Source organism: Linderina pennispora (assembly GCF_002104995.1).
Source record: "Linderina pennispora strain ATCC 12442 chromosome Unknown DL89scaffold_3, whole genome shotgun sequence".
Classification (NCBI taxonomy): Eukaryota; Fungi; Kickxellomycota; class Kickxellomycetes; order Kickxellales; family Kickxellaceae; genus Linderina; species Linderina pennispora.
In genome coordinates, this window is record NW_024468251.1 from 401,561 (window position 1) to 427,033 (window position 25,473).

The following is a 25,473-nucleotide window of genomic DNA, read 5'->3' on the forward strand; positions in this document are numbered from 1 at the left end:
AGGCACAGGCCCTTATGGGCTTCCTGAACTACTTCCGTGAGCATGTTCCTAATATGAGTATGCTTACGGTGCCTCTGAATCAGTTGTCACAGCTCTAGGAAATCCAAAAGGAAGACTGGACAGCCACATATGCAAGGGCCTTCCAGGCTGTCAAATCTCTGCTGCAGGACCCACCATTCTTGCACTTCCCTGATTGGACACAACCATTCTTCATAGCCACTGATGCCTCAGATGTGGGCATTAGTGCAGGTCTATATCAGGTAGATCAGCAGAATGGACAAAAACAATACATATCTTGGCAAGCACGCATGCTCACAGCTGCCGAAAGAAACTACTCCACAACAAAAAGAGAGCTACTGGCAATTGTCTTTGCACTCAAGCGCTTTTACCCATATATCTGGGGTCGCCATTTCACGCTTTTCACTGACCATAAGGTGCTGACGTACCTACACACCCAGCCGCATTTATCGCCAATGCTGGTCGGCTGGTACGACCACATTTTCGCACATTCCTTTGAGGTTGTGCACCGACCTGGCATCCTGAACACCCTACCCGACTCCTTATCCCGCCTCTACCCGCAGTCTGAGGCTGGGAAGGGGGGATTCAGTGACTCTCGACCACACCTCCACACCTCGCTCATCATTCGCTGCCTACCACTAGCCAACCACGACCTACAGGAGGAGACACCAGAAGAACTCTGCCAAGGATTACTGGCCAAACAGCATGCCATCGGGCACTACGGCGCAGAAGCGATGGTTCGATCCCTACATGAGAATGGTTTCAGATGGCCCAAGATGCTTGAGGATGCGAAGCGAACCACGCAGCGCTGCATATAGTGTCAGAGATACAACATCCCACGCCGTGGCTTTCACCCAGTCACGCCAATCCTAGCTAGCGCCCCATTCGACCACATAGCCATCGATTTGGCCGGGCCAATGACGACATCCACCCAACAGCAGCACTACCTATTCATACTCATTGACATTCACTCTAGGTTTGTGATCCTGCGCAGCTTACCTGACAAATCGGCCTCTGCCATCGCCAAAACCCTGATACAGATATTCTTTGACTTTGGGTTCCCTCGCATCATCCAGCATGACAACGGCCGTGAGTTTGTCAATGAGGTTGTTGCCACACTGGTCAGAGAGACACGCATTGACCAACGACTGATCACGCCATATCATCCGCAGGGCAATGGAGCAGCCGAGCGGGCAGTGCGCACTGCAAGACTCATGATCATGAAATTGGTCAATGGTGTGATGAATCAGTGGGATTTATTCCTGCCATTTGCACAGTATTGTATCAACTGCAACATCGTGCGACGTCACCAATCGGCACCTTTCGCAGTCATGTTTGGACGAGCACCGAACAGCTGGGAAGATCACTCTGAAGCCGTAGCAGCACCCGCAAGCGCCAGAAGACAGCAACAACGGGCAGATTTCATGAAGAACGTTCTATTCCCTGCGATCAAGAATGCCACGAAGAAGGTAGCTGAGGCGTACGTACAGCAACATGCCAAAACGTATAAGATCATGTACATACCGGTGGGCACCTATGTGATGACGATCCAGCACAACAGAGCCAACAAACTTGATCCGGCAAATGAAGGACCCTACCTGGTGACAGCAATCACTCGAGGCGGAAGCTACATGCTCAAAGATATGGAGGGACAACAGCTGGCTCGGAACTACACCGTATCGGAACTCCACCCCATCTCAGACGAACCCCTGTTTGAAGAGGCATCTCTAGAAGTAGACAAGATTCTCGGCCACCGAGTCAACAAGACCGGTGACCACGAGTACCGAGTGCGATGGAAAAGCAGCTCAGAAGCCGACTCGTGGGAGCCGTTTGAGAACTTCGACAGCCCCAGGCTCATTCGGGAGTACTGGCAGAAACTGGACGAGAGACAGCAGGCCAAGAGTGCACCAAAACGGGGGCGCGGCAGGCCAAAGTCTAGGAGGGGGTGATGTTGACATTCGGGGTCCGGAGTCCCCCTGCGCCACCATAGACAAGGCCGAAACGCATACGTACAAAGGCCCAGACAGACGACCAGCCTTCCTTCTTCCCCTCAGTCAATTTTTGGAGAAATTATTTTGTTCGATATATTCGATAACCACTCATTCCCCAAGTTAACACCATGGACCCAATCTTTCAGACAACTAATCCAAAATATGCCCACTTCTAACTACGCTAATAAGAATACAGGTGATCCAGTACATGCTGTGGAAGGTGGTCAAGATCAAAGGTCAATGGCACCACAGTTCCTCAAGCGCGCCAAGACACCCTACATGTTGTTTTCACAAGTAAACTGGAAGCGTGTGCGCAAGGAAAGTCCTGAAGTCAGCTTTGTCAAAGTTGGCGATCTTCTGGGCATCATGTGGACAAATCTAGCCGAGACGGAGAAGGCTGTATATGTGAAGATGGCCAGAAATGACGCGGAACGCTACGAAAAGAAGCTGTGCTGCGATAGGGCCGCGACAGCATAAAACCAACAAAGCAGTCAAGGATTTCTTACCATATAATTAGCTGACCTTTCTTGACGATGAAATGGCATGGCCATTCGAGCAAAGGTGCTGTAGAGATGTACTATATGGCTTCACATTTGAGTAGCAAGCACTCAGAGACGTGCTCAGCCGTGCCTTTTCTTGCACAGGTAGTATACATACCGACAAGTTTGTACTGCATGGCATGTGCAAACTTGTTGAGTGCATCGCCTTCTCCTTGCCACCCACTCCTCCCATCCGGCACAAATTGGCGGTGGATGTCCATACTTGGTTCTTGGAGCAATATACACGAGTCTCATCTGCGCTGCGACTGAAAACTCTGTGCTCTGCTCCATTCATATCCAGAGGAATGCCCAATAGTTCAGAAAATGATGGTATTTACGAATATACTGACAGTTTTATGTTGCAAGAGCACTATCGCTTGGCCCTTTTGATACAATTTTTACAGAGTGAGCCTCCAGCTGGGTCGAGATTACTGGCAGTTGGGGAAAGCCAGCTTTGATGAGGGTGTGTTGAACAGGTTGATCTCGGCATTACGGCGGCGGACAAGCCCATCAAACACTCTTCCACCAGCCAGGCGCCACTTGGGCAGCTCCTGTGCAGCCACCGAGCCTGGATTCTCGCCGGCATTCAGCCGCCTGATCAGGGTCGATGACTTCGCGTTGGAGCAACCGACATTGAACACCCACGATGTCAGTGCACCCCACTGGTTGTCGTTGAGCATGATCGAGCTCTTGAGGTACGTGGCAAGGCACGACGAGTAGGCAGGGATGTCGTCGTTGAGCAGGGCGTCGGCAGTGGACTGGCTCAGCGGGAAGCTGTACTTGACCTCACCGCAGCCCTTGGTCTGGCATCGGTGGCCAAAGCCGACAGTCGGCAGGCCAATGGGGTCAGGCGAGGGGGCTGGCACGAATTTGTTGGAGCTCTCATACTCTTTGATCAGGCTGACAGCTGCAGAGTTCAGAGTCCTGCAGAACCCGCTGCCGCCGGTGTTGCCGGTGTTGCCAGTGTTGCCAGTGTTGCCAGTGTTGCCACCAGATGCACCACACTTGTCAGCGACGTAGCTGCTGGATCCGGTTTTGACATAGTAGTCGGCAACATAGCACCCGTCCTGGGTTTTGTCCCACAGCGAATCGCCCTTGATTGATTCACCTTCGGTCTGGCAGGAGAGCGTGACGTCGTCGCCACTGCTGTATGAGCGGACAACACCGTAGCTTGTGCCAGGGCCAGAGCGGCAGTTGACGTTGTTTCCCTTGATGGCATACCCGGATGCAACCTGGGAGAGGGAGATGAGGGCAATGGCAGAGATAGAAGAGATCTTCATGGCTGTATGTTGAAGGGTTTTTGCGGCTGTGTAAAAGCTAATGTTTTTGTTGGAATCTGAGTGTTGATGCTCTTTCCACTTTTCGCTGGAAGATTCCTCTGGCTTTTATATGCGTGCTCAGTTACCAGCTCATCACCAGTGCACGGTCATGATATGCACAAGCGCCATGTGTGCCTGCTGACTAAAGGCTTGAGGTGTAATTTTAGAAAAATCACGAAAGACCGTCGGCGCTATTATTAGTCCATCACCCAGTTTGACCAAGTCGGTGCAAGGTGAATACATTGGCACAAATGCATGCAGCAAGATTAAAACAGGCTTTGCATAGTGCAAAGACATGGTAGCAGGGCTGAGCAGCAGCGGAGATTGAAAAGCCAGCGGTGCTAAAAATACCTTGCTCTTGCAGTTTTGTGTTGATTCCTGGTTCTCCTACTACAGGCGCAGATACAAATACGGGAAAGGGACAATTATTACATAACCAGTCTCAAGCAGGCCGGATCGAAATCCCGATGGGAACCGGAATAATCCATTTACTAAAAATACATGCTGCCTGGGATGCAGAAGCCACTGGATAGCGGGTGCGTTGTGTGCTTGACACAAAGAAAAAGAATGCAAAAACATGGTGTGAGGCTACGTGTACACCTACCGCAGTCGTCTACATTATAGTCGTGATCTACGAGCATGTATCCGAGATATATAAGGAGTTTGGATAGCAACAGTGCCGTTAATGAGGAGCACAGACATGGTAGAACAGAGTGCCACAGCGCAGGCACCATGGCCATGAGGCAGGTAGTTGGTTTTATTTGTCTCAACTGCTGTAGTTTGGATACTATTCTGTGGGCATACTGGATTGGACATATGTCTTCATAGCAGTGTGGTGTCGTCTGGCATGGCCATGCTGGGCAGTATTAAAGAAGGCTATATGTGACCACACACGAGCAGTGCGCAAGTATATTGTAGATTGGTTTTCAGTTCTGCCATGGCGCAAAACAGATATAGTGCTGCAGTATATATTTGTCGACAGATTACAAAGACTAGATATCAAACTCCACAAAACAGAGTGTCAGACATGGGAGATTCCCATCAGTGGATCCAGAAGACCTGGGCGTTGGCCGAAGCGACGGCGACAGCAGCGATGGCGAGGATAGTAGCGTAGGCGTTCATTGTTGAAGTTGGTTGGGTACTGAGGAGTTGCTGGTTGGTGGTGGTGGAAGACGAGTTGGCGGGGGTGTCTTGCCTTTTATATGTGGACGGATGACTGCCATGCCCAAGCAGCAGATATGCATTCTCGCTGAATACCGATTGTGCCAATTATATGCATTTATAAAATTGGGTATAGTCCTTGAAAACACTTACCGTAGAAAGGACATGCATGCACTCATATTCACTCCCAATAGCGTGGGCTGCGATTGCCGCAATAAGTGCTGGGAGCATGCCATTTCGGATATCAGCACATGTTCTTATACCACTACAAAGGGAAATCCCAGTCATTTTTGATGTCACGATACGCTGCCAATTGGTGCAATTGGTGCAATTGGGAAATGCAAAGTCGTGTACAAGACAAGGATATCGTCAGTTAATAAGGGATGCCATTCTGTCAATTGCATGTGCAATCCAGCAATTGTGTGCCACTGCAGGGTGCAATGGTGCATAGATGATTCTGGTGCCTGTATTGAGACTGGAACTCAGCCCGCTGATCATGGCTCTGTGGATCTGAATCGTCAATTGGTACACCATTTCTCCAATAATGTTTCTACACCAACACTTGCACTGGAATGAAGGCGACCTGGGTATCTGCCAAGAAAATTATCTTCTTTTTGTTCTGCGCCGTATAGTCGCACAAGTAGTTCAACGATAACAAAATTGCTGGATTTCTCATCACTTTAGATATAGCCAGACCATATATGACAATTCTCTGACAACGGATACTACTACCAGATACTACAGGTGATGCGCCAATAGCCACCACAAATCCGTAATCATATCGACAATTCAGCATCCACCAGTTGCTGATTTCTGAAAGCTGTTCGCAATGCTGATGGACGAGTAGTTGCTTTCCCGCTATGCAACCGGCCTGATGCTGGCATCGTAGCCGTGGCAAATGCTGGACATTCGCATATCTGCAAAACCTTGCTCACAATAAATGGTAGCAAGGGCACATACCATATTCTTTCCTACTTCATTACTATTCACTTGTCTATTTTTCTGCCAGTTTTCATACCAGCCTTCTGCCATGCCTTCACATGCCCAAAGCTTGCCTAAAACCTGCACACCTCCATGCTAGAAAGGACTGTTGACTTTTGCATTTTGTGAGCTCTAGTTGATAGGCAAGTTATGAAACAATTAGGTCATGCTCCACGTCTGTATGTGCCCGAGACACTTCACTTGTGCCGCCATTGGAGAGAAATTCCTACCAAAACCTGTATGGAAATACCTTCTGGCGCAGTGATCCGAACCCTTCTGCCTGCACCAACAATAGCTACAACCGATACTCACTGGTAGATTTTTACGGCAGTTCATCATGGAAGTACTCCATACGCCATAACATTAACGGTTTACTAGAGCGGCATTGTGGTATACTATTGCTTAAAAGACCCAGTCCCTCTAGAACCCCCCATGTGCCTACCGAAATACCTGTCGGCCACTGCGGCGCTGATCGACTTTCCCCTTTCTGTGGATAGTGACAATGTGAGCCCTTGTCGTGAATTCCCCATTTCCAAATTCCTCTGTAGCGATATATCCAGCTGCTCTCAGGATAGCTCCGAGGCTTGTTTCTTGCGCAACTTCAGCTGCAGTACGTGGTCAGAAATGTAGAATGCAGTGCTTTCTACCTGCAGCTCTGTCAAAATTGTGCGCCTTGGCGTTTGCATCTGTATCCACACACTCAGATGAGATCGAGATCAAGACTATTTGGCGTAGCGCCCCATCCCAAAACACCTTAGCGTCAGAAGCTCCTCTCATAAAGTATTTGCAATGGTGACTACAAGCGACGATGGTATCCCTATTGTGTATCCTCACATATGGCCATTGAGGCTACGCTATCGCATTGAGAATCCAGTGGATACAACTGAACCTGATCCACTGCCTGGCACTCCGCTCCTTGCTCTCAAAAGATTGGTGATCGTATGCAGGTATCGATTCAATAACGATGTCCTTTCAAGGGAATGACCCTTCACTGGAGGCTCAGTACATGCAGCTACGCTCTCGAACGGCTTCGGCCCTGCGTGAGTGTGGCATTCTTCGTAGAGCTCGACTTTCTGGACTCCAACAACTCGGAATGGATATATCAGACTGTAGAGTTAGTGGCAGGATTCAGCGCTGTGCGGGTTTTTGTGAGGTGCCAGAGTGCCTATTCACTATTGATCCTGGAGCAAGAGTTCTGAAAGCTAGTAAGCATGGGGAAATCTAGTACCATTTCTGTACCTATTGGTCTCATCAGTCAGAATATTGAGATCCTGGACATGCCAAATATCTACTTCACACTTCACCAGCTATTTCGAGTGTCCAAGCACCTACCATACCTCAAGCAGCTGAAACCTGATATCGATCTGACAGATATACTGCATGCTAATGGTGGTATCCATAGAGGATGTCATGATGTATGCCATACTCGTAGGGAACAAGTAGAGGAACCAAGGCGGATAGCGGTCTATTTATTTTGTGGCCACACAAATGTTATGAGCTCATCAGCCCCATGTTCGGCCATCTGGATGGGAGTTGCTCGGATATGGATATTGCCAAACGACTGGATATTCAGTGATATTCTCTGTTTACAAGGCTGGCTGGTATGGAAGTGACATGGGATAACTGAGTAGATGGATGTGTGCAAAACAGCAGCTATTCCTTTGGCACTCTGCCCAGCTATCCGATATGGGAAAACATATATACCAGCAACTAAATCCTCACACTTCCCTTGATCAAGCCTGGTGGTCAAGTGCTGACCTCACGGCGATTGCATGGACAAACCACCACCAAGAGTTTACTCGTCGTCTTGAAGTTGCAGCATCTGCCGCTTAGTCTACGTTCCATTTATTATTCCCATAGATTATTAACCCACGCACAGCCCACAGATAGTGTGTGATTAAGCATATTTTTACTGAAAGTATGAAGTAAGCGATGACGAATGTACGTGAAAAGCAGGTTCAATTACATAATCTATTGATGTCTAGAAGTTGCTGACAAATTTGAAGTGTATATCCTTGATTTCTTGCAGCAATTGTAGCCCCGACATGGAGCCGCGTAGCTCGCCTTGCGGGCTTGCAGTAAGAGCAATGGTTTCCTTTTTGATTTCTTGCAGCCAATTTCAGTGGATATACTCTACTGCGGCCGGTGTGCATGCACAGCTTGATGGAGTATTATGCTATCATGAGTGCCTGCACGCTGCCCCCTTGAATATGTTTCATGCTAGAAATCAAGAGCTGCAACGAGGATAATGGCCATATCATTCTATCGAACGTTCCTAGAGATTATTTTTACACATTTTGTCCCTAGAGATGTGATTAGAAACCTAAAAATACCTTGTCAATGGCTGTTCTCCTGAAGAAACAAGAATATGCACAGAAACCTCTGCGGAGAATGTTGCCCAGACTTGCTGTCCACAATAGTTGAGATAGTGCGTATAAAATGGAGAAAGCGCCTTTGTTCGCCGGAAATGCTAACAAAAAAAGCACTCTCCCTTTCTCTTCCCATCTCTTTTTTTCATTACTATTCGAGTTCAGGGACACTATTAGGTCTTCCCCAAGCAACCATGAATTTCAACAAGCTGAAGGACGTTGCCTCGGGCGCTTACAAGCAGTACAGCCAAGAAAAGTCCAAGAATAACAATACCCAGCACCAAGACTACAGCCATGGAAGCAGCGGGTATCCTCCCCAGGATCCGTACGGCAACCAGGGCCAGCATGGCGGCTACAGCCAGTCGTCGCATGGTCAAGCTGGGCCAAACAGCTACCCGAGCCATGACCCATATGGCCAGCCCCAGCAGAATGCATACGGACAGCCTCAGCAGAATGCATATGGACAGCCTCAGCATGGAGGGTATGGTCAACCTCAGCATGGAGGGTATGGTCAACCCCAGCATGGAGGGTATGGTCAACCTCAGCAGAGTGGATACGGACAACCCCAGCAGGGTGGATATGGCCAGCCCCAGAACTACAACAGCGATCCCTATGGAAACAGCGGCCCATATGGCCATAACCAGCAGCAGCAGCAGCAGCAGCAGCAGCAGCAGCATGGACCGTATGGTGATCATAGCTCATCAAACAACCATGAGACTGCTCAAAAGTCGTCTGGTGTAAAGGTTGGTGGTGTTGATGTCGCTGCTGCTGCCACCCTTGCATCGGGTCTTCTGGGGAAGAAGAGCGGTAGCTCCCATGGCTCATCGTCTGGCGGCAAGATTGGCGGTGTGGATATCGGCACTGCCACCAAGGTTGCATCTGGCCTCTTGGGGAAGAAGAGTGACAACTCCCATGGCTCGTCGTCTGGCGGCAAGATTGGTGGTGTTGATATCGGCACTGCTGCCAAAGTTGCATCGGGGTTTCTGGGGAAGAAGAGCGGTGACTCGCACGGGAGCTCAAACAAGTCTTCCAGTGGCATTAACATTGGCGCTGCAACCAGTCTGGCATCAAGCTTCTTTGGAAAGAAGGACAAGTCTGGTGGCCACTAAAGTATAGCATTTTGCTCATTAGTACCGTTTCTCCAATAGTACGCTAAAAACTACTCCTGCGGACTGGTCTTGATCCAGCCGCGAACAGCGTTCCACAGCTCATCCTTGACTACCTCCTCCTCGATCGTGGCCGGCGTCGGAATCGGGCACACGTCGGGCGAGTTGCCATCCATAGCGAGCTTGCTGATCATCGACCGGATCATCTTGCGCAGGACCTTGCCACTGCGGGTTTTGGGCAAACGCTCAACGAAAATAACGTTGTGCGGGTAGAGCGATGCGAATGGGCCGACGCGCTGGCGGATCTCCCTGACCAGGTCGTTCTTGATCTCGTCCAGCGTATGGTCTAGGCGGTGGTGCTTGAGCACGGTAATGACCACCGGCACGCTTCCCTTGATCGAATGCGGGGCGCGCAACCACGCACGTCTCGGCGACCTCATTGTGCTCGACAATCACCTCCTCCAGCGAGCTGGTGGAGATGCGGTGGGCAGCCACGTTGATGATGTCATCGGCACGCGACAGAATGTGCACGTATCCGTCCTGGTCGATCATGCCGGTATCGCCAGTGTCGTAGTATCCGGGGAATCGCTTGAAGTAGGCGCTGAAAAAGCGCTCCTCGTCGTTCCATAGCGTGTTCATGATGCCGGGGGGCAGCGGCAGCTTCAGCACGATGTTTCCAATTTCTCCGCGCGTAGCCTCCTCTGGACTGTGGTCGATTTCGGTGTCTTCGTCGAACTCATCCTTGATTCTGAGTACGCGCAGGTCAACACCCTGGACGGGCATGCCTGCACTACCGTACTTGATCGGCGGAATCTCGCTGCCGTTCTCGGACAGGCCGACCTGAATTCCGACCAGGGGAGAACCCGTCTCTGTCTGCCACCAGTTGTCTGAAGCCACGTTGTTTACAGGACCTACAATTTCGTGAACCGCCTTGCCAGTGTCGTCAACACCAGTGATATGCCTGACCCACCAGCGGTGGATCTCTGGCAGGCACCGTTCGCCAGCAAGGAACATCGCCTTAACGTGCGACAGGTTATACTTTTTGCGATATTCTGCGTGCGGGTCTTCGCGGCGCAGGATCATCATGGCCGTAGGCGCTGTAAAGAATGTGTTGACCTTGTGCTGGTCGAGTACGCGGTAGAAAGCGCTGGGATCGGGTGTGCCGACAGGCTTGCCTTCGAATAGAACGGTTGTGCTTCCATTGATCAGCGGGCCGTAGCAGATATAGGAGTGGCCCAGGATCCAGCCCAGATCACTGGCAGACCAGTATACCTTGCCAGGTGCGCACGCATACATGCGCTCCATCGTGTACTTCAGAACAACAGCATGGCTGCCGCTGGGACGCACCACGCCCTTGGGCTGGCCGGTGGTCCCGCTGGTGTACAGAATATACAAAGGGTCGTCCGAGCTCACAGTCTCGAATCCATGGTACAGCTCGTTGTCTTCAATTGCGTCGACCGCCTCTGCCCACGACACCTCGCCCTCGTTGAGAGGCACCACCAGCTGTGGGCGCTGCAGCACAACAACCTTTGCCGGCTTCGACCTGCAGACCTCCAAAGCGCCATCCAACAGCGGCTTGTACGGCACAATCTTGTCCTTGTTCTCGACGCCACAGGAGCTGGCCAGAATGACCTTTGGCTGGCAGTCCTCGATGCGCTTGGCCAGCTCGTTTGACGCAAACCCGCCGAACACCACTGAATGAATGGCGCCCAGGCGGGCGCATGCCAGCATGGCGACGATTGCCTCAGGCACCGCGCCCATGTAAATCAACACACGATCGCCCTTGCTGACTCCGCTGCGCCGAAGCATGGTTGCCGCTTGCTTGACGCGCTCCAGCAGCTGCCCGTACGTGTACTTGCGCACCGAGCCGGTGACCGGCGAGTCGTAGATGAGCGCAGTCTGGTCGGCGCGGCCGGACTGCACATGGCGGTCCAGCGCATTGTAGCACACGTTGAGTTTGCCGTCGGGGAACCACGACACCTTGTGCGGCTTGGATGGGTCTGGAGTCACCATCGCCCTTGTCGGCTGCTCAATCCAGTCGATTTCCTTGGCTGCCTCCATCCAGAACTCCTCGGGGTGGGTCAGCGAGTACTGCTGGATCTCCTCCTGCTTGTACACGGTCAGCGAGGCTGACCGGCTTGTTGTAAAGTGCCTTGAGTTGAATACCGACGGCTGTATCTTGGCAGTTGCCAGACCACACGGCGTTGCAGCACGGGCATTGCGGACGGCTGAGAGCTGACGAGCGCCAGATGGCACTGCAGCAGCGGGGCTCCGAATAGCCGATACGGCTGGGCGTCGGCTGGATACCAGCGCAGTCCTCGCAAGAGTATATCGATTCATTACGTGCTGATAGACTAAAAAAAACTGGACTTGAAGAGTAATAAAGTGAGGCGCTTGTTTGTTGTCAGGAGAAATCAGAGCGCTCTTGGGAGAGAGAAGCCGAGGGTATTTATACCACGCTCCATTGTCTGGGATTCGGTGGGAGCTGGTGGGAAAAATACTGCAGAGGGATTGCGCCTTATCTTTTGGAACAAACTCCTGTCAATGCAGCGACATAGGGTAGCCTGCCCCTTCCCCTGACGTGGCCACGAAACCTCGCTCAATTGCCGAGGCAGCAGACGACAATGGCGGTTTGCGGTCATGTGCTGCACCGTCAATCCTGCCCTCTGGCGAACAGTCACAGCGTGCCTTATCCACGCTTGTGCGACAGGGACCATGCGCTCCCGCCCAAAAAGGCCAGCGCTAATTAAGCAAAGGCAATCAGCAGAATGGTGATTTTTCTTCAGATTCTTGTAGCAGCTGGAGTAATGGAAAAGAAGGCTATTGGAAACATTGCTAATAGGGATATTTTGTAAAACACAGCGCGAGACGCATCTTAGGCGCGCGGAATCCGGATGACCAGCACCTCGGCCTCGAACTCGACGCGGGCCTCCTTCAGCTTCGTCTTGGGCGGCACAGCAAAGCCCTTGCAGAACGACACGTGCTCGCCGCGAGTGCACGAGCACGAGTGCTCGACGTGCTCCGGCCACATCCCGCAGTGCGAGTGGAAGACGCCCTCGCCATGGACAACGATCTTGCCCTCGACCACATCGACAAAGACCTTGGACTTGTCGGCGCCAGGCAGGTAGGCGTGCAGCTGCCAGATCTTGTCGGCCGTGTAGTCCTTCATGGTCGGGCACCACTCGGACTCGACGATCGCGTACTTGTCGATGACCTTGTAGCACGGGTAGATGCGCCAGGTGGTCGGCTCCGGCTTGGGCGCCGGCTTGGGCGGGGGCGGCGCTGGCTTGCAGCAGTGGCAGTCGTGGTGGTGGTGGCAGCAGCACGAGTGGCATGACGAGTGGCAGCTGTGGCCGTGCGACCCCTTGCACTCCACCTTCTTGACCTCAACCTTCTTCTCCTCCTTCTTCTCCTCGACCTTCACCGTGACCTTGACCTCCTCCTTCTTCTCCTCCTTCTTGCACTCCACCTTCTTCTCCTCCTTGCCCTTGCACTCCACGCGCACCTTGGTCAGCTTGGGGCCCGGGAACGCCGGGTGGTTCGTGTCCCATTTGTGGAAGATGTCCTCGCCCAGCGGGTGGAAGAACATGTCTGCTGCCTTGTGCAGGCATCCGTCGGCCTTCTTCAGGTCCTTGTCAAAGCTGCTGAACATCGACATGGTGGGTTTGTGTATGTGGGTTGTTGCAGCGGGTCGTGGTCGTCACGTTGTACAGGTAATATAGCGGCCGTCTAATTGTCCTTGTAGCGTATGCGGGGGTGTAGCTGATGCAAATAAATGTCCCAAGAGGTCGTCTATCCTGCAATATCGCGGTTAAAAGAAGCGGCTAGCAGAAAAAGTGTGCGAGTTATCAAAAAAAAAAATGTTTTCGTGCTGAAGAAGAGAAGAGAACTGCTCGGGTCGCTCGCCTCCCTTTGCTTGCTCCCGGTCTTTATGTGGGTTTTGCGAGTCAGCGGGGGATAGGGTGCGAGGCGTGTCGTTGTTTTTCTGCTTTTTCCTCTGCTCCGTCCAGGCCAGTCCGCTCTGGGGAGGGGGAGGGCTCCAAGTGTAGTGCGCAGTATCCCAAGCGTGCGCCCAGCGGACGCCAGCGATATAGTGTTGGTCACGATTTGCATTCCTATTTCTCAGCGCCGGCACTCTCGCTCAGTATAGTGCAGCTGGAGGTGCATGTCCCACATCCCCAAGGAAAAGAAACATGCGGTGATTCGAGGACCTGACCGGCGCCATGATATTGTGCCATCTTCGTCGCGCTCCCAGTCGAGCGGGCTCCTCCCCTACGTGCGCGGGGCAGGCAGGTTCTGAGCGCCTGTATTTGGTGGAAAAGCACTGTAAGGTTAGAGTTTGGATGCAGGCAGCAGATCAACAATCGGGTCAACTTCGACGCGTGCCTCCTGTGCTGTGCTGGCAACAAAGGACCCGTCCCTTGAGAACATCTCGCCGACCACTATACCGCGCCCATGACTGAGCTGCGGGCACTCGGTCTTGTACAGCAGAAAGTCACCCGGGTCCGCCGGCTTATGGAACCACACATGGTGCCCGATCGAGACCAGTCTGCGCAATGTGTCTGGCGCCGGGGCAACGCGCACGCCAAATGGCCGTAATGTGACCCGAGTGAAGAGCAGATCCGAATACGTGACCAGAATGCACTGCTGCGTCTGCTGCGACCGCAGCCTGTTGTCCGGGCACCGCAGCCACAGGTGCTGCTTGGCAGGTGCAGGCACAGCTATGTCCTCGTCGACCTCCTTGACCCAGATCTCCGCCGGAAACCCGCCCGGGTAGCCCTGCGGATCCAGCACATAGTGGTTTTCGGATGCAGGGTTGCCACCGGCCACCGGGGGTGTGCCAGGCGCCCCTGCCTCGGGCGGCACAAAACCAGGCATTTCCTTTTGGTAGGCGTGCTTGCTGGCAACGTTACTGCCGTGGGTTACGAAATTGCAAATCATATGCATGACAGGCTTGTTGTTCTGGTGGCTGGTGATTACACGCGAGCAGTAGTTTCGCCCTTGACCCAGCGTGACTACCGTGAAATGCACTGGTGCGGAGACGGTTACGCGCCGCAGGAACTGCGTGTGCAGGGAGTGTGCGATCCAGTCGGCGCCTGTGGTGTGGAATGCGGCTGCCAGGGCCTGGCCCATCAGCTGCCCGCCAAACACAGAGGGCGCGTGCGGCGGATTCCACAGCTGCCTGCTCTTGAACGACCCGTCGCCAACTTCCTCCAGCTCCAGCAGTGTGTCGATGTCGAGTGGGAGTTCCATGTGTGGTTGTATGGCGAGAAAGATGTGCTTGCAAAGGAATGTCTATGGCGTGTCGGAGTTTTGCCCATTCGCGACCAGGCAGGGGGGCTATCATTTATATGCAACCAAGGTGGGCTACAGACATCGGCAGGGTGTCCGCTTGGATTCCGGTTCACTACGCAATGCGCGCCATGCATTCTGCTATTTGGCTATTTTGGTTTTTCAATAGAGGAGTCCAGGCGCCACTGCCTGGCAATGGACCGGGCATAAACGTGCTGCTCTGCAGACCAGTACGCCACAGCTGAGCGGCGCTTCCTGCTGCCCGCAACGACAACAACCGCCGGCGGCATATCAATCGCTGTGCTGTGCCGGAAACGGAGACATGGTGTGGATTCAAGCGCATTTATGCATCACCCTGTATTGAAGCCACATCAAGCAGCCCGGCAAAAAATAGTGTGCACTCAAAACATATGATGGTGTTTCTTGGCAAGTTGGAAATGGCTATTGGGGTGCCGACGACTCGTCGCGCATCTGCTGCTCAAACTCCTGTTGTAGCCTGCGTGCCAGCTCTTCGTCGCCAGAGGTATCGGGAATGGTGGTGTCAGGAACCGATGTCTGGCCCAGATCTGGTGGCGCTGTAATCTCATCGTCGTCCTCTTCCTCCTTGAGTAGATCCTCCTCAACCTCCTCTTCCTCCTCCTCATCCGACGACCCATCGGCCCACCGGTCCTTCCACCGCTCGACCTCATCAACTGCGTCGTCTCCGTCCTCCTGCGGCGCCGCTGCTGTCGGTGGCGGCACGACATGTGTCCGTTGCGACATGCTGTGTACAGGGCTCTCCAGCTCATCCAACACCTCTTCATTGGCGACAACATCGCGGGCCTCATTGCCCATCGACATATCCAGCAGCTGCTCAATGGTCTTTGGTACAAATCCCTGGTTGCTCTCAAACACAATCTCAACGACCTCCGAGTCAATATTCGGGAACATGTCGCGCACCAGCGCCAGCGTCGCGGTCCACTCAGACGTGCCCATGATCAGCTCCTGCACATTGGCCGTGTCCTGCTGGCTATGCGAGTACTCGCGCTGGTGCCTCGGCTGGCGTGACGACTCGCCCGGGTACTGCGTGCTGGCGCTGCTATCGCGGCGGCTGGGCGATGTGGTGCCGGTCTCCGAGGCATTGGGCGTCGACAGCTCGGAGATGAGGCGGCCGACAAAGCTGTTCGTTTTCTCAAGGGTGGTCTTGGCAATGCCGCTGCCCTTGTCGATCAACCACTGGGCGCGCTCGGCGCTGAGATCCGGCACGGGCCTGCGCTGGGCCTCCTGGCGCTTCTGCTGGGCGGCGCGCTCCTTGCCGCGCTTCTCGGTCTCGATCTCCCAGATGGTCATCTCGATGTTCTTGTCGAACTCGTCCTGTGTGATGGACAGGCAGGAGGCATCCATGCTTTCAATGAAGGCCACGGCGCCCTGCAGGTTTGTCACATAGTAGCCGGCCTCGGACTGCATTTTCTCGGCCGACCGGAACCGCATGATGTACTGGATGTTGGAGACCAGCTTGGGCGGCGCAGCCGTAATCACGACGTAGATGAGCAGCGGCAGGAATTTGTCGGCGCCCACGTCGTTGCCCTTCATGTGCTTCAGCAGACCGTAGATCACCGTGCAACAGTTTAGGACGCAGATGACCTTGTCGCGCGGCGACTTGAAGTTGTTCATCTTCAGCAGCTCGGTCTTTGCGAACTGCAGGAAGGCCGTGTTCTGCGGGCTCTTTGGTATGTCCAGGTGCTCCTCCTTGATCCACCGGAACAGGCTCACCTTCTCCCTCAGCACCCGGTCCTTGTCCGCGTCGTCCGAGGCCGTCGGCGAAAAGCACACCGGGTACAGCCGATTCATCACCAGCTTCTCCATGCCCTCCCTTTGCATTCTCAAACTCGCGCTCGCCCGCATACATCCACACGCTGCACTCGCGCATCTTGCCCGAGATGAAGTCCAGAAAGTCGTGGATAAACCTGACCTGCTCGCCAAGCGTCAGCGGCCGCCGCGCAAACTCTGTCAAAAAGTTCTTGACTGTGCGTGCCACCGGCTTGGCCTCGGGGTTGCGCAGCTGCTGCAAGAACGTGTTGTAGTTGAACCCGTCGGTCTCCGGCTGGAACTGCGCACGCAGCTCTGCCGTCTGCTCCGACGCGGCCGCCTCGGCCGCCTGCGTTGACTGCGAGGCACTTATCTTCAGCGGGTCGAACTGGTTGATGATGTCTTGGATTGCATCGTGCACTTTGGAGGTTGAGGAGACCCGCTGTACTACCGGCGGCGAAGGCAGCGCCTCTGCGAGGGTCTCGGCTGGTGTCGAATTCTCTGGCTCATTTGCAGATGGCGAAGCGTCGGGCGCGGCAATTGGCTCTGTGGGCTGGTCGCTGGCTGGCTGTGCGGTCTCCTGGTTGTCATTTAGCTCGGCAGTCTGACCGGTGTCGGCTTTCGGAGTCTCGACGGTGTTGGGCTTCGCCTCTGCCGTTGGCTCTTCGCCCGCAGCTGTATCAGGCTTAGTCATTATATGGAAGCGAATTGGATTGCTCTAGAAGGCGCTGGCAGGAATGGAGTAAAAACGAGGCAAACGTGCAAGCAGCAGACAGAGCCTGGTGTCGCCAGTGGAAGGCGGCGGTCACGCTTACCAATCTAGGCTGGCAGAAAATTATCCTCACTCATCCTTTTTCTTCTCTCCACACGCAGTTTTCTCATATACCACAGATAGCATTTCAGCGAAAATGGACGCACTACTCAAGTGGGCGATTCTGAATGGAGCCACAATGAACGAGGACGCGCCGGACAACGGCACGCGGCCAGAGCCAAAGAAGATCGATCCCGAGATCCTCGATGCGATCCTGGGCAAGCCGGCGTCGGTGCAGATGACCGAGTGTGTGGACGCAGCCGAGGACACGACGCAGTCGGTCGACGACCGCGAGATCGCGCTGGACAACCTCGAGATGCTCATTGAGAACATCGACAATGCCGCCAACCTGCAGCCCCTGGCGCTGTGGCCGCGGCTGGTCAAGCTGCTCGACGACCCCGAGCCGTCGGTGCGCACCGGCGTGCTGTGGGTGATGGGCACGGCCGTCCAGCACAACCCGAAGGCGCAAAAGTCGTTTGGCTCCAATAGCTGCCTGAAGGCGGTGCTGGAGGTGCTGCGGGAGGACACGGTGGGCGAGGTGCGCGCAAAGGCACTGTACTGCGTGTCGTCGTATGTCCGGGCGAATGTGGCCGGGCTGACAGAGTTCATCAGCCAGGGCGGGCTGCTGGTGCTGCTGCAGGCGATCGAGAGTGCGGCCACGGTGCTTGGCCAGAAGACGTTCTTCTTGCTGCGCGCGCTGATCGACGAGGCTCTGGATGAGGAGACGCCGCAGGAGCTGCGGCCTGGCAGCACGCTGGTCGACGCTATCGTCGAGCTCGGCTTTGTTCCGGCCACAGCCAAGGCGATCCAGCCGATGGTCGCGAGCGGCGAGTCGGGCGCGGTGGTCGAGCAGGCAGTCATGTTCTTGGCTGCCCTGGCCGGGACTGCGAAGGGCAAGGGCGCAGTGAGCGGGAGCGCGGAGCTGAAGGAGCTGGCGCCGAAAATCAAGCAGACTTTTGCTGATTTTGACATTGCTGGGCTGGACGCGCTGCTTTGAGGATCAAATCAAATCAACGCGCTGGCCGGCAAAATGCTCGCGTTCAAACAGAATGCGCGCAAGCAGACTTTGCGTTTTTTCAAGCTCCTCCAAAATACACATTTTACACATATTTTTCCTCTCACTTTGAAATGCTGGCTGACAGTACCGCGCAGAGGGTGTTTAACCGCGTAGAGGCGACGACAGGCACGCCTGCCAGAGCACTCGGGCGCGTTCCGGATCGGCCATCGCTCGTACATACAGCAGTTTGCCAAGTTCTACTCCGTGCGCCTCGACGCGCTCAAGCCGCTGGTGCTGGCCAGCGCGCAAAAGAAATGGTCGTCGCGGGCCTCGTGCACAGCCAAAGTCCTGAACGTCGAAAGGTCACAGCTGACATATATTGCTGGCACAGTGTTTATCGAGTCTGCTGGCAAGCCCAGCACTCTAGTGACAGGTAGCCAAGGAGCACTGGATCACGGATACGCCCGGAGAAAGAGGTGCGCAGCGCCGAGTCGCAGGTGCTGCTGGAGGACGAGTCGGGGAGGATCCAGCTTGTGGGCAAGTTTGTCGACGGGTCGGTGTTTGTGTCGGGCACTGTGATGGCAGCGCTGGGACGGGAAACGAGCGGCGGCGAGTTTGAGGTCATTGATGTGTGCTATGCTGGCATGCCGCCGCAGCCGCCACGGACCGGAAATCAGACAAGGTCGTGGCATTCGTATCTGGCCTCAATGTCCACTAGTGAGCAGCCAGTGACGCTGGAAATGCAGGCTCTGGCCGAGTATCTGTGCGGATGCGCGGGGTCCAGCGAGACGCAGGAGAACGTGTCGAGAATTGCGCAGGTTGTGGTTGCAGGCAATCTAGTTGACATGCCGCCGGCGCCCGTAGGCCATGCCGAAGACAGCAAGGCAAATGACCGCGCGCCGATGCAGCAGCTGGTGGGTCAGCTTGACGAGTACCTGGCCGACATTGCCGCCAGCGTGCCCCTGACGCTTATGCCCGGCAAGCACGATCCGACAGATTTGGCGCTGCCGCAGCAGCCCGTCCACCCAAGCATGTTCCCCAAGTCTCTGCAGTACTCGACATTCCGGTCTATCACCAACCCCGGATGGCTGCATGTCGATGGCATCAGTATGTTGGGCACAGGCGGTCAGAACATCGACGACATCGCACAGTATGCACTGAACGATGTGACAAAATGCCAGATGGCCGCCAAATCGCTGAGCTGGCGACACATTGCGCCGTCAGCACCCGATACGCTGTGGTGCTACCCGTTTACTGACTCTGACCCGTTTATTCTCACCGAGACTCCGCACGTGTATTTTGCTGGCAGTCAGGACGAGTTCGAGGCCAAGATCGCCGAAGGGAGGGAGGGACAGAAGACAGTGGTGGTCATGGTGCCTGACTTCTCGAAGACTGCGGAGATTGTGCTGCTCAACCTGGCCACGCTGCAGTGCACGACTGTGCAGTTCTCGGTCGGTGTCTGAGAAGAAGCGCGTGCCAGGTGCGCTACAGCCTTGCTAAAGCAGGCTGTGCGCGTGTGATACAAATTATACGCAGGTGATCGCTTCGACTATTATATGCATCCATGGATGCGATTGTTCATTTTGTCAGGCCCATGGCGCCGTGCAGTAGCATGTAATCGATACGGATTGCGTTCATATAAAACGTTTTAAACACAGAAATTGGTTCTTATTTCTGGACGACCACCCGGTTGAAGTAGTATCCCTCCAGCGCCTTCCACTGCGCATTGGCATCGGCCTTCTTCCCAGCGCTGACCTCTTGGTGGCCAACGATCGGCTGCCGGTACTTTTTGCTGGGCAGCGACTGCAGGTACTTGCTAGTGGCCTTGTGCTTGAGTACCACCGGAACCTCGCGCTTCCACAGCTTCTCCTTGGTGCACTCGACCACCCACACGTCGCCGTCATCGTTGCCATCGTACCCCGAGACCTCTTGGTTGCCCGAAATGGGAGATTTGAGGCCATCGTGCGAGTGCAGCAAAAACTGCGTGTCACTGTTCAGCAGACGGACGTCACTGCCGCATTCCACAGGTGAGCCGCGCTCGACGCCGGCAACCTGGACACGCCAGAAATTGTGCGACGACCCCTTGTCCGCCTGTGTCGTGATCGCCTGCTGCTGGCTGCCGGTGCCATACGGTGACCTGCGGGAGAGTCAGCCGCGTGTCGGACTTTACATGCGATAGCTGGATGGTGCTGCCAGCGGTCACGTACTCGTAGCCCTCTTCAAGGGTGACCTGGGGCTCAGACGGCCTGCTGCCGAAGAGCTGCGCGGCGGCCAGCGGGAAGGCGAATGCCAGAACGAATGCGCGCATCTGCGTTGGTTAAATTACAAGAGAATGGGTGTCGTGGTGGTGTTGGAGTGGAATGCAAGACCAAGAAGCGCAACCTAGTAGCATATAATTGCGTTTCCTGCCAAATATCGCCGGGCTGGAAATTGGCGGGCGATCTCATTGGCCCGCCCACATAGGGCCTTTCCTCCCCAAAAAGTTGGGAAAAAGGTGCCGATAGCTATGCTGCTGGACTCTGCACCGATTTTGCTTTTCTCTCCTCCAGTTAACCTCGAAATACCCTTCTTAAACGCTCAATTCTATAATTCAGTTGGTACATTCTATCTCGTTTTCTCGCTGCAGTCGCTCTCGGTCGTTTCCCTTAGCTTACAGTTGCTTTGCTTTTTAAGCTCCTTCTCTTTCTCTACCACCTTTACACTCCAATGAACAGCAGAGTCGTCTGCTACCAACACCATCGTTCTGTCCGTCCTTCCTGTCGTCTCGTTTGGCCGGAACTCGCCTGCCTTCGTCTCCCCGTCCCTTATTGAGCCCTGAATTAGCCTCGAGCCAAAAGAGGCGCCTATAACACAAATACTTGCCAAAGCAGCGCCTTCACACACCTCGCGCCCTTGTTTTCTTTCCATACACCCACCTACGTGCTCTATCTCTATCTTCATCTCTCTCCCCCTCTACTTAATCCCACCGCTTTGCTTCCATGTCGAAGATGGTATCGGTCGCCAACTACCACACCCCAGGCATTGCGGGTCGGAAGGGTCTGGGGAAGGCCACGCCTCTGGCCAACAGTTTCTCGCTGATCGAGTACAACCAGAACCTGCGGTTCCTGATCATGGACTGCCCGACGAACAGCACCATTCCCCTGTATCTCAAGGTAAGCAGGAGCAATCGCATACACATGTGCTAATGGCCTCAATCGACCCAACAAGTGGGCGCTAAAACGCTGTGTTTTTGGCATGCGGTGCAACGGATTTGCAAGTAGGAATTTGATCGGCTTCATGTCACTGATGTTGTGCGGGTGTGCGAGCCGACCTATTCAAAGGAGCGGCTGAACAGCCACAATGTCCAGGTCCACGTAAGTACACAGGCAGCGATGGAAGTCGCTACAGCAGGGGGAGTCATCGCGCATGGCAGATGACCTGCCAATCTCATCTATCGTTTATCCCTGGAGCCTTTGGCCTGCTGCAGCGCTTTGTTTTGATGATTTCCTTTCCCGGAACACACACTGCGGCACCAGTCAGCAGACACCCTGACTGATTTCTTTTGTCCTTGGAACCTGCCGCTCATACGCACACCCTGTCATTCCTGTCTATTGATGTAGGATCTGCCGTTCAAGGATGGTGACGTGGTAAGTTGACTGCATGTACATATGCCCACCACTGCAGTAGCGCAGATCTCAGAGCACAAGGCAGTATGATATTTGCTACTAACGCACTGCCCAACCCCGATCATGATGTCCGCTGTAGCCTCCGTCGTCGGTGCTGAAGAAATGGCTGGAGCTGGTGACGGAGCGGCGCGACCAGGCGATGCTGCAAGGCGAGGTGCAGCCGGTGCCGACCACGATAGCCGTGCACTGCGTAGCGGGTCTAGGGCGTGCCCCGTGCTTGTGGCCGTGGCGCTTATCGAGAAAGGCGTGGATGTACTGGATGCAATTGAGTTTGTGCGGCGCAAGCGGCGCGGCGCCTTCAACAACAGGCAGATCACGTACCTGGCGGATCCAGTACAAGCGGTCCTCGGGCTCGAAGAGCTCCGCGAAGATTGCGGGCGGGCTGCGGTCGAGCCCCGTCAACAGCGCGTCGGGAACGCCGGCGTCGGGCAGCCCGCAGGTCAAGACGAGCAGCATCTTCGTGCCGTCAAACTCGTCGAACGGGCACAAGTCGTTCTTCAAGAAAATGTTTGGCTCACATTGACTATCTCGCCCCCCGTGCAGCACCCCGAATACCAGCTTTGAAGACCCCCTTTTACACCTTGAAATACACAAAACTCTTTATACGAGCTCGTTGGCAGAGATGCAGTCAAGCAGCCAGGATTTGGGCCGGCACGCGAGTCCGCCGCCAGTGGCCTCGATCAGGCTGTCTAGCACCTCGGCCGCTTTCCGGGCAGAGGCAAGGTGCTTGTTATCTATCAGGATTGCAGGAAGGGCCCGTGACACCGGGATGGCAAACAGCCTGCGGTGGTCTGGCCTGCGAATGGCTTTGATGACTGGCTTGCAGGACTCGGCCACTACCAGCGGCCCAGGCTCACCGTGCTCCCTGGGCTGGGCGGCGGGGCAGTGGGCTACGATGTCGCCACCGGCAGCCCTGATCAGCTTCAGGGCATCGGCATTCGGATATGCAGGGCCCAGATCCAGCTCTCCCCACACATAAAACCGGTATCCATTGAACAACGCGCCAGGCGTGTACGGGCCGTCCAGCCTGCAGCTCTCCGTCGCGGTATCGCCTTGGACCATGTAGTTGGCTTCGGGTAGCAGCTTGCGTGCCTCTATGCTGTCTGTGAGCCACTTGATGTCTACAACCCAGGCACCCGAGACAAGCCCTACGAGGTATTTGAACGTGCGCGTAACACGGTTGTTCTTGTTGGGCACAGTGAGCACATGCGTGTATGTGTCCACCTTCTTGTCTGCGTGCTGTGTCATGGTTACAGCGTTGCCAAGAAGCGACGGCTGGTTGTGGATCCTAATGTTCCAGGACAGGTGTGTGGCAGCACGTCTTGCCGTTTGCTTTAATTTGCGCAGCTGTGCGTCACCGACCCCAGTGGTCAGGATAGGCCAAATCTACTGCGGGCTGTGCTGTGGCGGAGGGCTCGTCATTCAGCGAGCATCTGCGCTGGCTGGGTCCTTCGACTAGTGTGAGGCTGCTGTCGCCCTTGTGCGTCTTTGCGGATGCTTGCCGCTGCCGCTTGCTTGGAGAACGTGGAATGCGTGCAGACCGACGCTTTGGCGCTAGTGTGGCTGGTAGTTCCACAGTATCTTCTGCGCGCTCCTCCTTCTCCTCACTGTGCACTTCGGCGTCGGAGTGTGTATTCCTCACCTGTCGTTCATGGGAGGGCTCTCCTGGTCCGCCCACTTCAGCCTCCAGGGCATTCAACTGTGTATTGACCTTCCTCGGTGTGCACACGCAGGGGACTTTCCAATGCATTTGACTGCCCGCTGGACAGTTCCAGAAACGAGCTGGGCTCGGGCAAATCCAGCTCCGTGTCGCTGCCTGACGACGAACTGTCCAGATCGCTAGGCGACACAGAGCGCTTCCTAGGCATTGCCAACTGCGCGCTGTCGTAGTGGTAGCGGACTGCGGACAAAAGCTTCAAGCTATCGGTTATGCGTTCGGGCGATATCGGGTGCTGGCAGACAGGGCAAGGGCACGGCGGCGCGTGTGTGGCGAGCAGCAGGTCGAGGCAGATGCGGCAGAAGCTGTGTTTGCAGGTGTCGAGCGTCCTTGGGCTGGTGAACAGGCTGTGGCAGATCGGGCAGGTTAGCTGGTGGTGTGTCTGCTGGCCGGGTTGCATGCAATGTTGAAAAGGACCAGGGTGCTAATTGAGTGTCATAAATATTGAAATCGAGTAATGCGGAGCAGAAACAGGTAGCGCGCAGCCAATGCAGAATGCAGAAATACGAATGCTTGGAGCCAGCAAAGCCCTCCTGCACATAACTGGAGGTGGGCTCATACAGCTGGAGGATTCACGGCGCCTTTGCATCGCACAGCTCGTCCAGTGTCAGCCTGCGCTTCGGATAGCTGAATGTTTTGCTCCAAAAACGGGTGCCTGACAGGCCGCGGCTCGTCCTTGAAGTACGGATGTTCCAGGGCATCTTTTGCGGAGATCCTGCGATCCGGGTCGTATTCGAGCAGACTCGACAGCAGAGCAAAGGCAGACTCTGACTTGTGCCCAGTGTTCTGGAACCACCCGCGCAGGGCATTGGGGAACGACCTGAACTGCTTCATATTCGGGAACTCGGGCATGAGCTCGATGGTGGGCCACAGCTCCCTTGTAGGATTGCCCAGGACCTCGATTATCTTTGCGACCTGGCCCTTCTGGAAGGGCACAACCTTCTTCTCCATTTTGGCCTCCTCGCCCTTGAAGATGGGGCGGAGGGCGAGCATCTCAGCAAAGATGCAGCCGATGGACCACATGTCGATGGCTGTGGTGTAGTGGCGCGAGCCCAGCAGCAGCTCGGGCGCGCGGTACCACACGGTGACAACGACCTTGTCACCATTGTACAGCGTCTGGAACGGCCGCTTGAAGACGCGCGCCAGGCCCATATCGCCGACCTTGACCACGCCGCTGGATGTGATCAGAATGTTGGCAGGCTTCAGGTCGCGCTGCAGGATCGAGTTTGCGTGCAGGTAGGCGACGCCGTTGATCATCTGCCACAGAATCGACTTTACCACCAGCTCCGGCATCGGCTTGCGCAGGTGGTGCATGTGGTGCTGCATTATTGAGAGGAGGTCGAACTCGGCGTAGTCCATGATCATGTGGATGGCGTTGTCGTCCATTCATCACCTCGCAGAGGTCGACGATGTTTTCATGGTGCAGTTCGCGGCACAGCCCGATCTCGCGACACGCCGACTGCGAGATGCCGGTGGAGGGCCGCGACTCGCCTTCGCGCTCGGGCTTGAATTTTTTTATGGCGAGCTCGATTGGCGGGCCTGAGCGCGGCCGCGCCTTGTACACGCGCCCATATGTGCCCGAGCTGATGAAGCCGAGGATCTCGTACTTGCCGCGCACCCTGACGCGCTGCTTCTCCCGCTTGCGCTTGTAGTTGTCCATTAGGAGATGCGGTGCAGAATGATGACAAAGATGGTAGCTGGATTCGTGCTCCAGAGGCG

General features: G+C 54.9%; 16 protein-coding genes across 16 annotated transcripts; 6 read left to right on the forward strand and 10 right to left on the reverse strand.

The window, feature by feature from the left end:
- Nucleotides 1–2,069: 2,069 nt before the first annotated feature.
- Nucleotides 2,070–2,574, forward strand: DL89DRAFT_104059 (uncharacterized protein). Its single transcript, XM_040883025.1, has one exon. It carries the CDS (start codon nucleotides 2,172–2,174, stop codon nucleotides 2,484–2,486), a length of 315 nt encoding a protein of 104 aa, XP_040745353.1. The 5' UTR covers nucleotides 2,070–2,171; the 3' UTR covers nucleotides 2,487–2,574.
- A 310-nt stretch (nucleotides 2,575–2,884) lies between these two features.
- Nucleotides 2,885–3,883, reverse strand: DL89DRAFT_321088 (family 24 glycoside hydrolase). The gene has a single exon (XM_040891251.1). It carries the CDS (start codon nucleotides 3,826–3,828, stop codon nucleotides 2,977–2,979), a length of 852 nt encoding a protein of 283 aa, XP_040745354.1. The 5' UTR covers nucleotides 3,829–3,883; the 3' UTR covers nucleotides 2,885–2,976.
- Nucleotides 3,884–4,657: 774 nt separating this feature from the next.
- Nucleotides 4,658–5,328, reverse strand: DL89DRAFT_265643 (uncharacterized protein; the record flags this gene model as incomplete). Its single annotated transcript, XM_040886755.1, has 1 exon — nucleotides 4,658–5,328. A coding segment is annotated over one exon (174 nt), but the record flags the coding sequence as incomplete, so codon positions are not given.
- A 1,709-nt stretch (nucleotides 5,329–7,037) lies between these two features.
- On the forward strand, nucleotides 7,038–7,837 carry DL89DRAFT_265644 (uncharacterized protein). The gene has a single exon (XM_040886756.1). The coding sequence runs from the start codon at nucleotides 7,221–7,223 to the stop codon at nucleotides 7,620–7,622; it is 402 nt and encodes a 133-aa protein (XP_040745356.1). The 5' UTR covers nucleotides 7,038–7,220; the 3' UTR covers nucleotides 7,623–7,837.
- Nucleotides 7,838–8,269: 432 nt separating this feature from the next.
- DL89DRAFT_104071 (uncharacterized protein) lies at nucleotides 8,270–9,608 on the forward strand. The gene has a single exon (XM_040883026.1). It carries the CDS (start codon nucleotides 8,378–8,380, stop codon nucleotides 9,485–9,487), a length of 1,110 nt encoding a protein of 369 aa, XP_040745357.1. The 5' UTR covers nucleotides 8,270–8,377; the 3' UTR covers nucleotides 9,488–9,608.
- On the reverse strand, nucleotides 9,474–11,892 carry DL89DRAFT_265645 (acetyl-CoA synthetase-like protein). Its single transcript, XM_040886757.1, has 2 exons — nucleotides 9,902–11,892; nucleotides 9,474–9,876 (listed from the first exon to the last, which is right to left on the reverse strand). Exons 1-2 carry the CDS (start codon nucleotides 11,822–11,824, stop codon nucleotides 9,538–9,540), a joined length of 2,262 nt encoding a protein of 753 aa, XP_040745358.1. The 5' UTR covers nucleotides 11,825–11,892; the 3' UTR covers nucleotides 9,474–9,537.
- A 467-nt stretch (nucleotides 11,893–12,359) lies between these two features.
- DL89DRAFT_255647 (uncharacterized protein) lies at nucleotides 12,360–13,142 on the reverse strand (the record flags this gene model as incomplete). The annotated part of the gene is made up of 1 exon (XM_040885378.1): nucleotides 12,360–13,142. The coding sequence occupies one exon, from the start codon at nucleotides 13,140–13,142 to the stop codon at nucleotides 12,360–12,362; it is 783 nt and encodes a 260-aa protein (XP_040745359.1).
- A 43-nt stretch (nucleotides 13,143–13,185) lies between these two features.
- On the reverse strand, nucleotides 13,186–13,706 carry DL89DRAFT_104388 (uncharacterized protein). The gene has a single exon (XM_040883031.1). The coding sequence runs from the start codon at nucleotides 13,595–13,597 to the stop codon at nucleotides 13,277–13,279; it is 321 nt and encodes a 106-aa protein (XP_040745360.1). The 5' UTR covers nucleotides 13,598–13,706; the 3' UTR covers nucleotides 13,186–13,276.
- DL89DRAFT_104155 (Thioesterase/thiol ester dehydrase-isomerase) lies at nucleotides 13,332–14,964 on the reverse strand. The gene has a single exon (XM_040883030.1). It carries the CDS (start codon nucleotides 14,735–14,737, stop codon nucleotides 13,817–13,819), a length of 921 nt encoding a protein of 306 aa, XP_040745361.1. The 5' UTR covers nucleotides 14,738–14,964; the 3' UTR covers nucleotides 13,332–13,816.
- A 253-nt stretch (nucleotides 14,965–15,217) lies between these two features.
- DL89DRAFT_291206 (uncharacterized protein) lies at nucleotides 15,218–17,258 on the reverse strand (the record flags this gene model as incomplete). The annotated part of the gene is made up of 2 exons (XM_040890172.1): nucleotides 15,218–16,628; nucleotides 16,663–17,258. The coding sequence occupies 2 exons, from the start codon at nucleotides 17,256–17,258 to the stop codon at nucleotides 15,218–15,220; spliced, it is 2,007 nt and encodes a 668-aa protein (XP_040745362.1).
- Nucleotides 17,259–17,420: 162 nt separating this feature from the next.
- On the forward strand, nucleotides 17,421–18,487 carry DL89DRAFT_265647 (ARM repeat-containing protein). Its single transcript, XM_040886758.1, has one exon. It carries the CDS (start codon nucleotides 17,515–17,517, stop codon nucleotides 18,370–18,372), a length of 858 nt encoding a protein of 285 aa, XP_040745363.1. The 5' UTR covers nucleotides 17,421–17,514; the 3' UTR covers nucleotides 18,373–18,487.
- Nucleotides 18,488–18,503: 16 nt separating this feature from the next.
- Nucleotides 18,504–19,835, forward strand: DL89DRAFT_321095 (DNA-directed DNA polymerase delta subunit POL31; the record flags this gene model as incomplete). Its single annotated transcript, XM_040891252.1, has 3 exons — nucleotides 18,504–18,542; nucleotides 18,574–18,805; nucleotides 18,847–19,835. 3 exons carry the CDS (start codon nucleotides 18,504–18,506, stop codon nucleotides 19,833–19,835), a joined length of 1,260 nt encoding a protein of 419 aa, XP_040745364.1.
- A 145-nt stretch (nucleotides 19,836–19,980) lies between these two features.
- DL89DRAFT_265648 (uncharacterized protein) lies at nucleotides 19,981–20,931 on the reverse strand. The gene is given in 2 exon segments (XM_040886759.1): nucleotides 19,981–20,484; nucleotides 20,504–20,931. The coding sequence occupies 2 exon segments, from the start codon at nucleotides 20,678–20,680 to the stop codon at nucleotides 20,041–20,043; spliced, it is 621 nt and encodes a 206-aa protein (XP_040745365.1). The 5' UTR covers nucleotides 20,681–20,931; the 3' UTR covers nucleotides 19,981–20,040.
- A 419-nt stretch (nucleotides 20,932–21,350) lies between these two features.
- Nucleotides 21,351–22,560, forward strand: DL89DRAFT_291210 (uncharacterized protein; the record flags this gene model as incomplete). Its single annotated transcript, XM_040890173.1, has 5 exons — nucleotides 21,351–21,524; nucleotides 21,678–21,725; nucleotides 22,117–22,227; nucleotides 22,278–22,370; nucleotides 22,408–22,560. 5 exons carry the CDS (start codon nucleotides 21,351–21,353, stop codon nucleotides 22,558–22,560), a joined length of 579 nt encoding a protein of 192 aa, XP_040745366.1.
- A 39-nt stretch (nucleotides 22,561–22,599) lies between these two features.
- DL89DRAFT_104103 (uncharacterized protein) lies at nucleotides 22,600–23,426 on the reverse strand. Its single transcript, XM_040883028.1, has one exon. The coding sequence runs from the start codon at nucleotides 23,283–23,285 to the stop codon at nucleotides 22,638–22,640; it is 648 nt and encodes a 215-aa protein (XP_040745367.1). The 5' UTR covers nucleotides 23,286–23,426; the 3' UTR covers nucleotides 22,600–22,637.
- A 260-nt stretch (nucleotides 23,427–23,686) lies between these two features.
- Nucleotides 23,687–25,414, reverse strand: DL89DRAFT_274207 (kinase-like protein; the record flags this gene model as incomplete). The annotated part of the gene is made up of 4 exons (XM_040889155.1): nucleotides 23,687–23,702; nucleotides 23,793–23,911; nucleotides 24,349–25,098; nucleotides 25,148–25,414. The coding sequence occupies 4 exons, from the start codon at nucleotides 25,412–25,414 to the stop codon at nucleotides 23,687–23,689; spliced, it is 1,152 nt and encodes a 383-aa protein (XP_040745368.1).
- Between the last annotated feature and the right edge of the window lie 59 nt (nucleotides 25,415–25,473).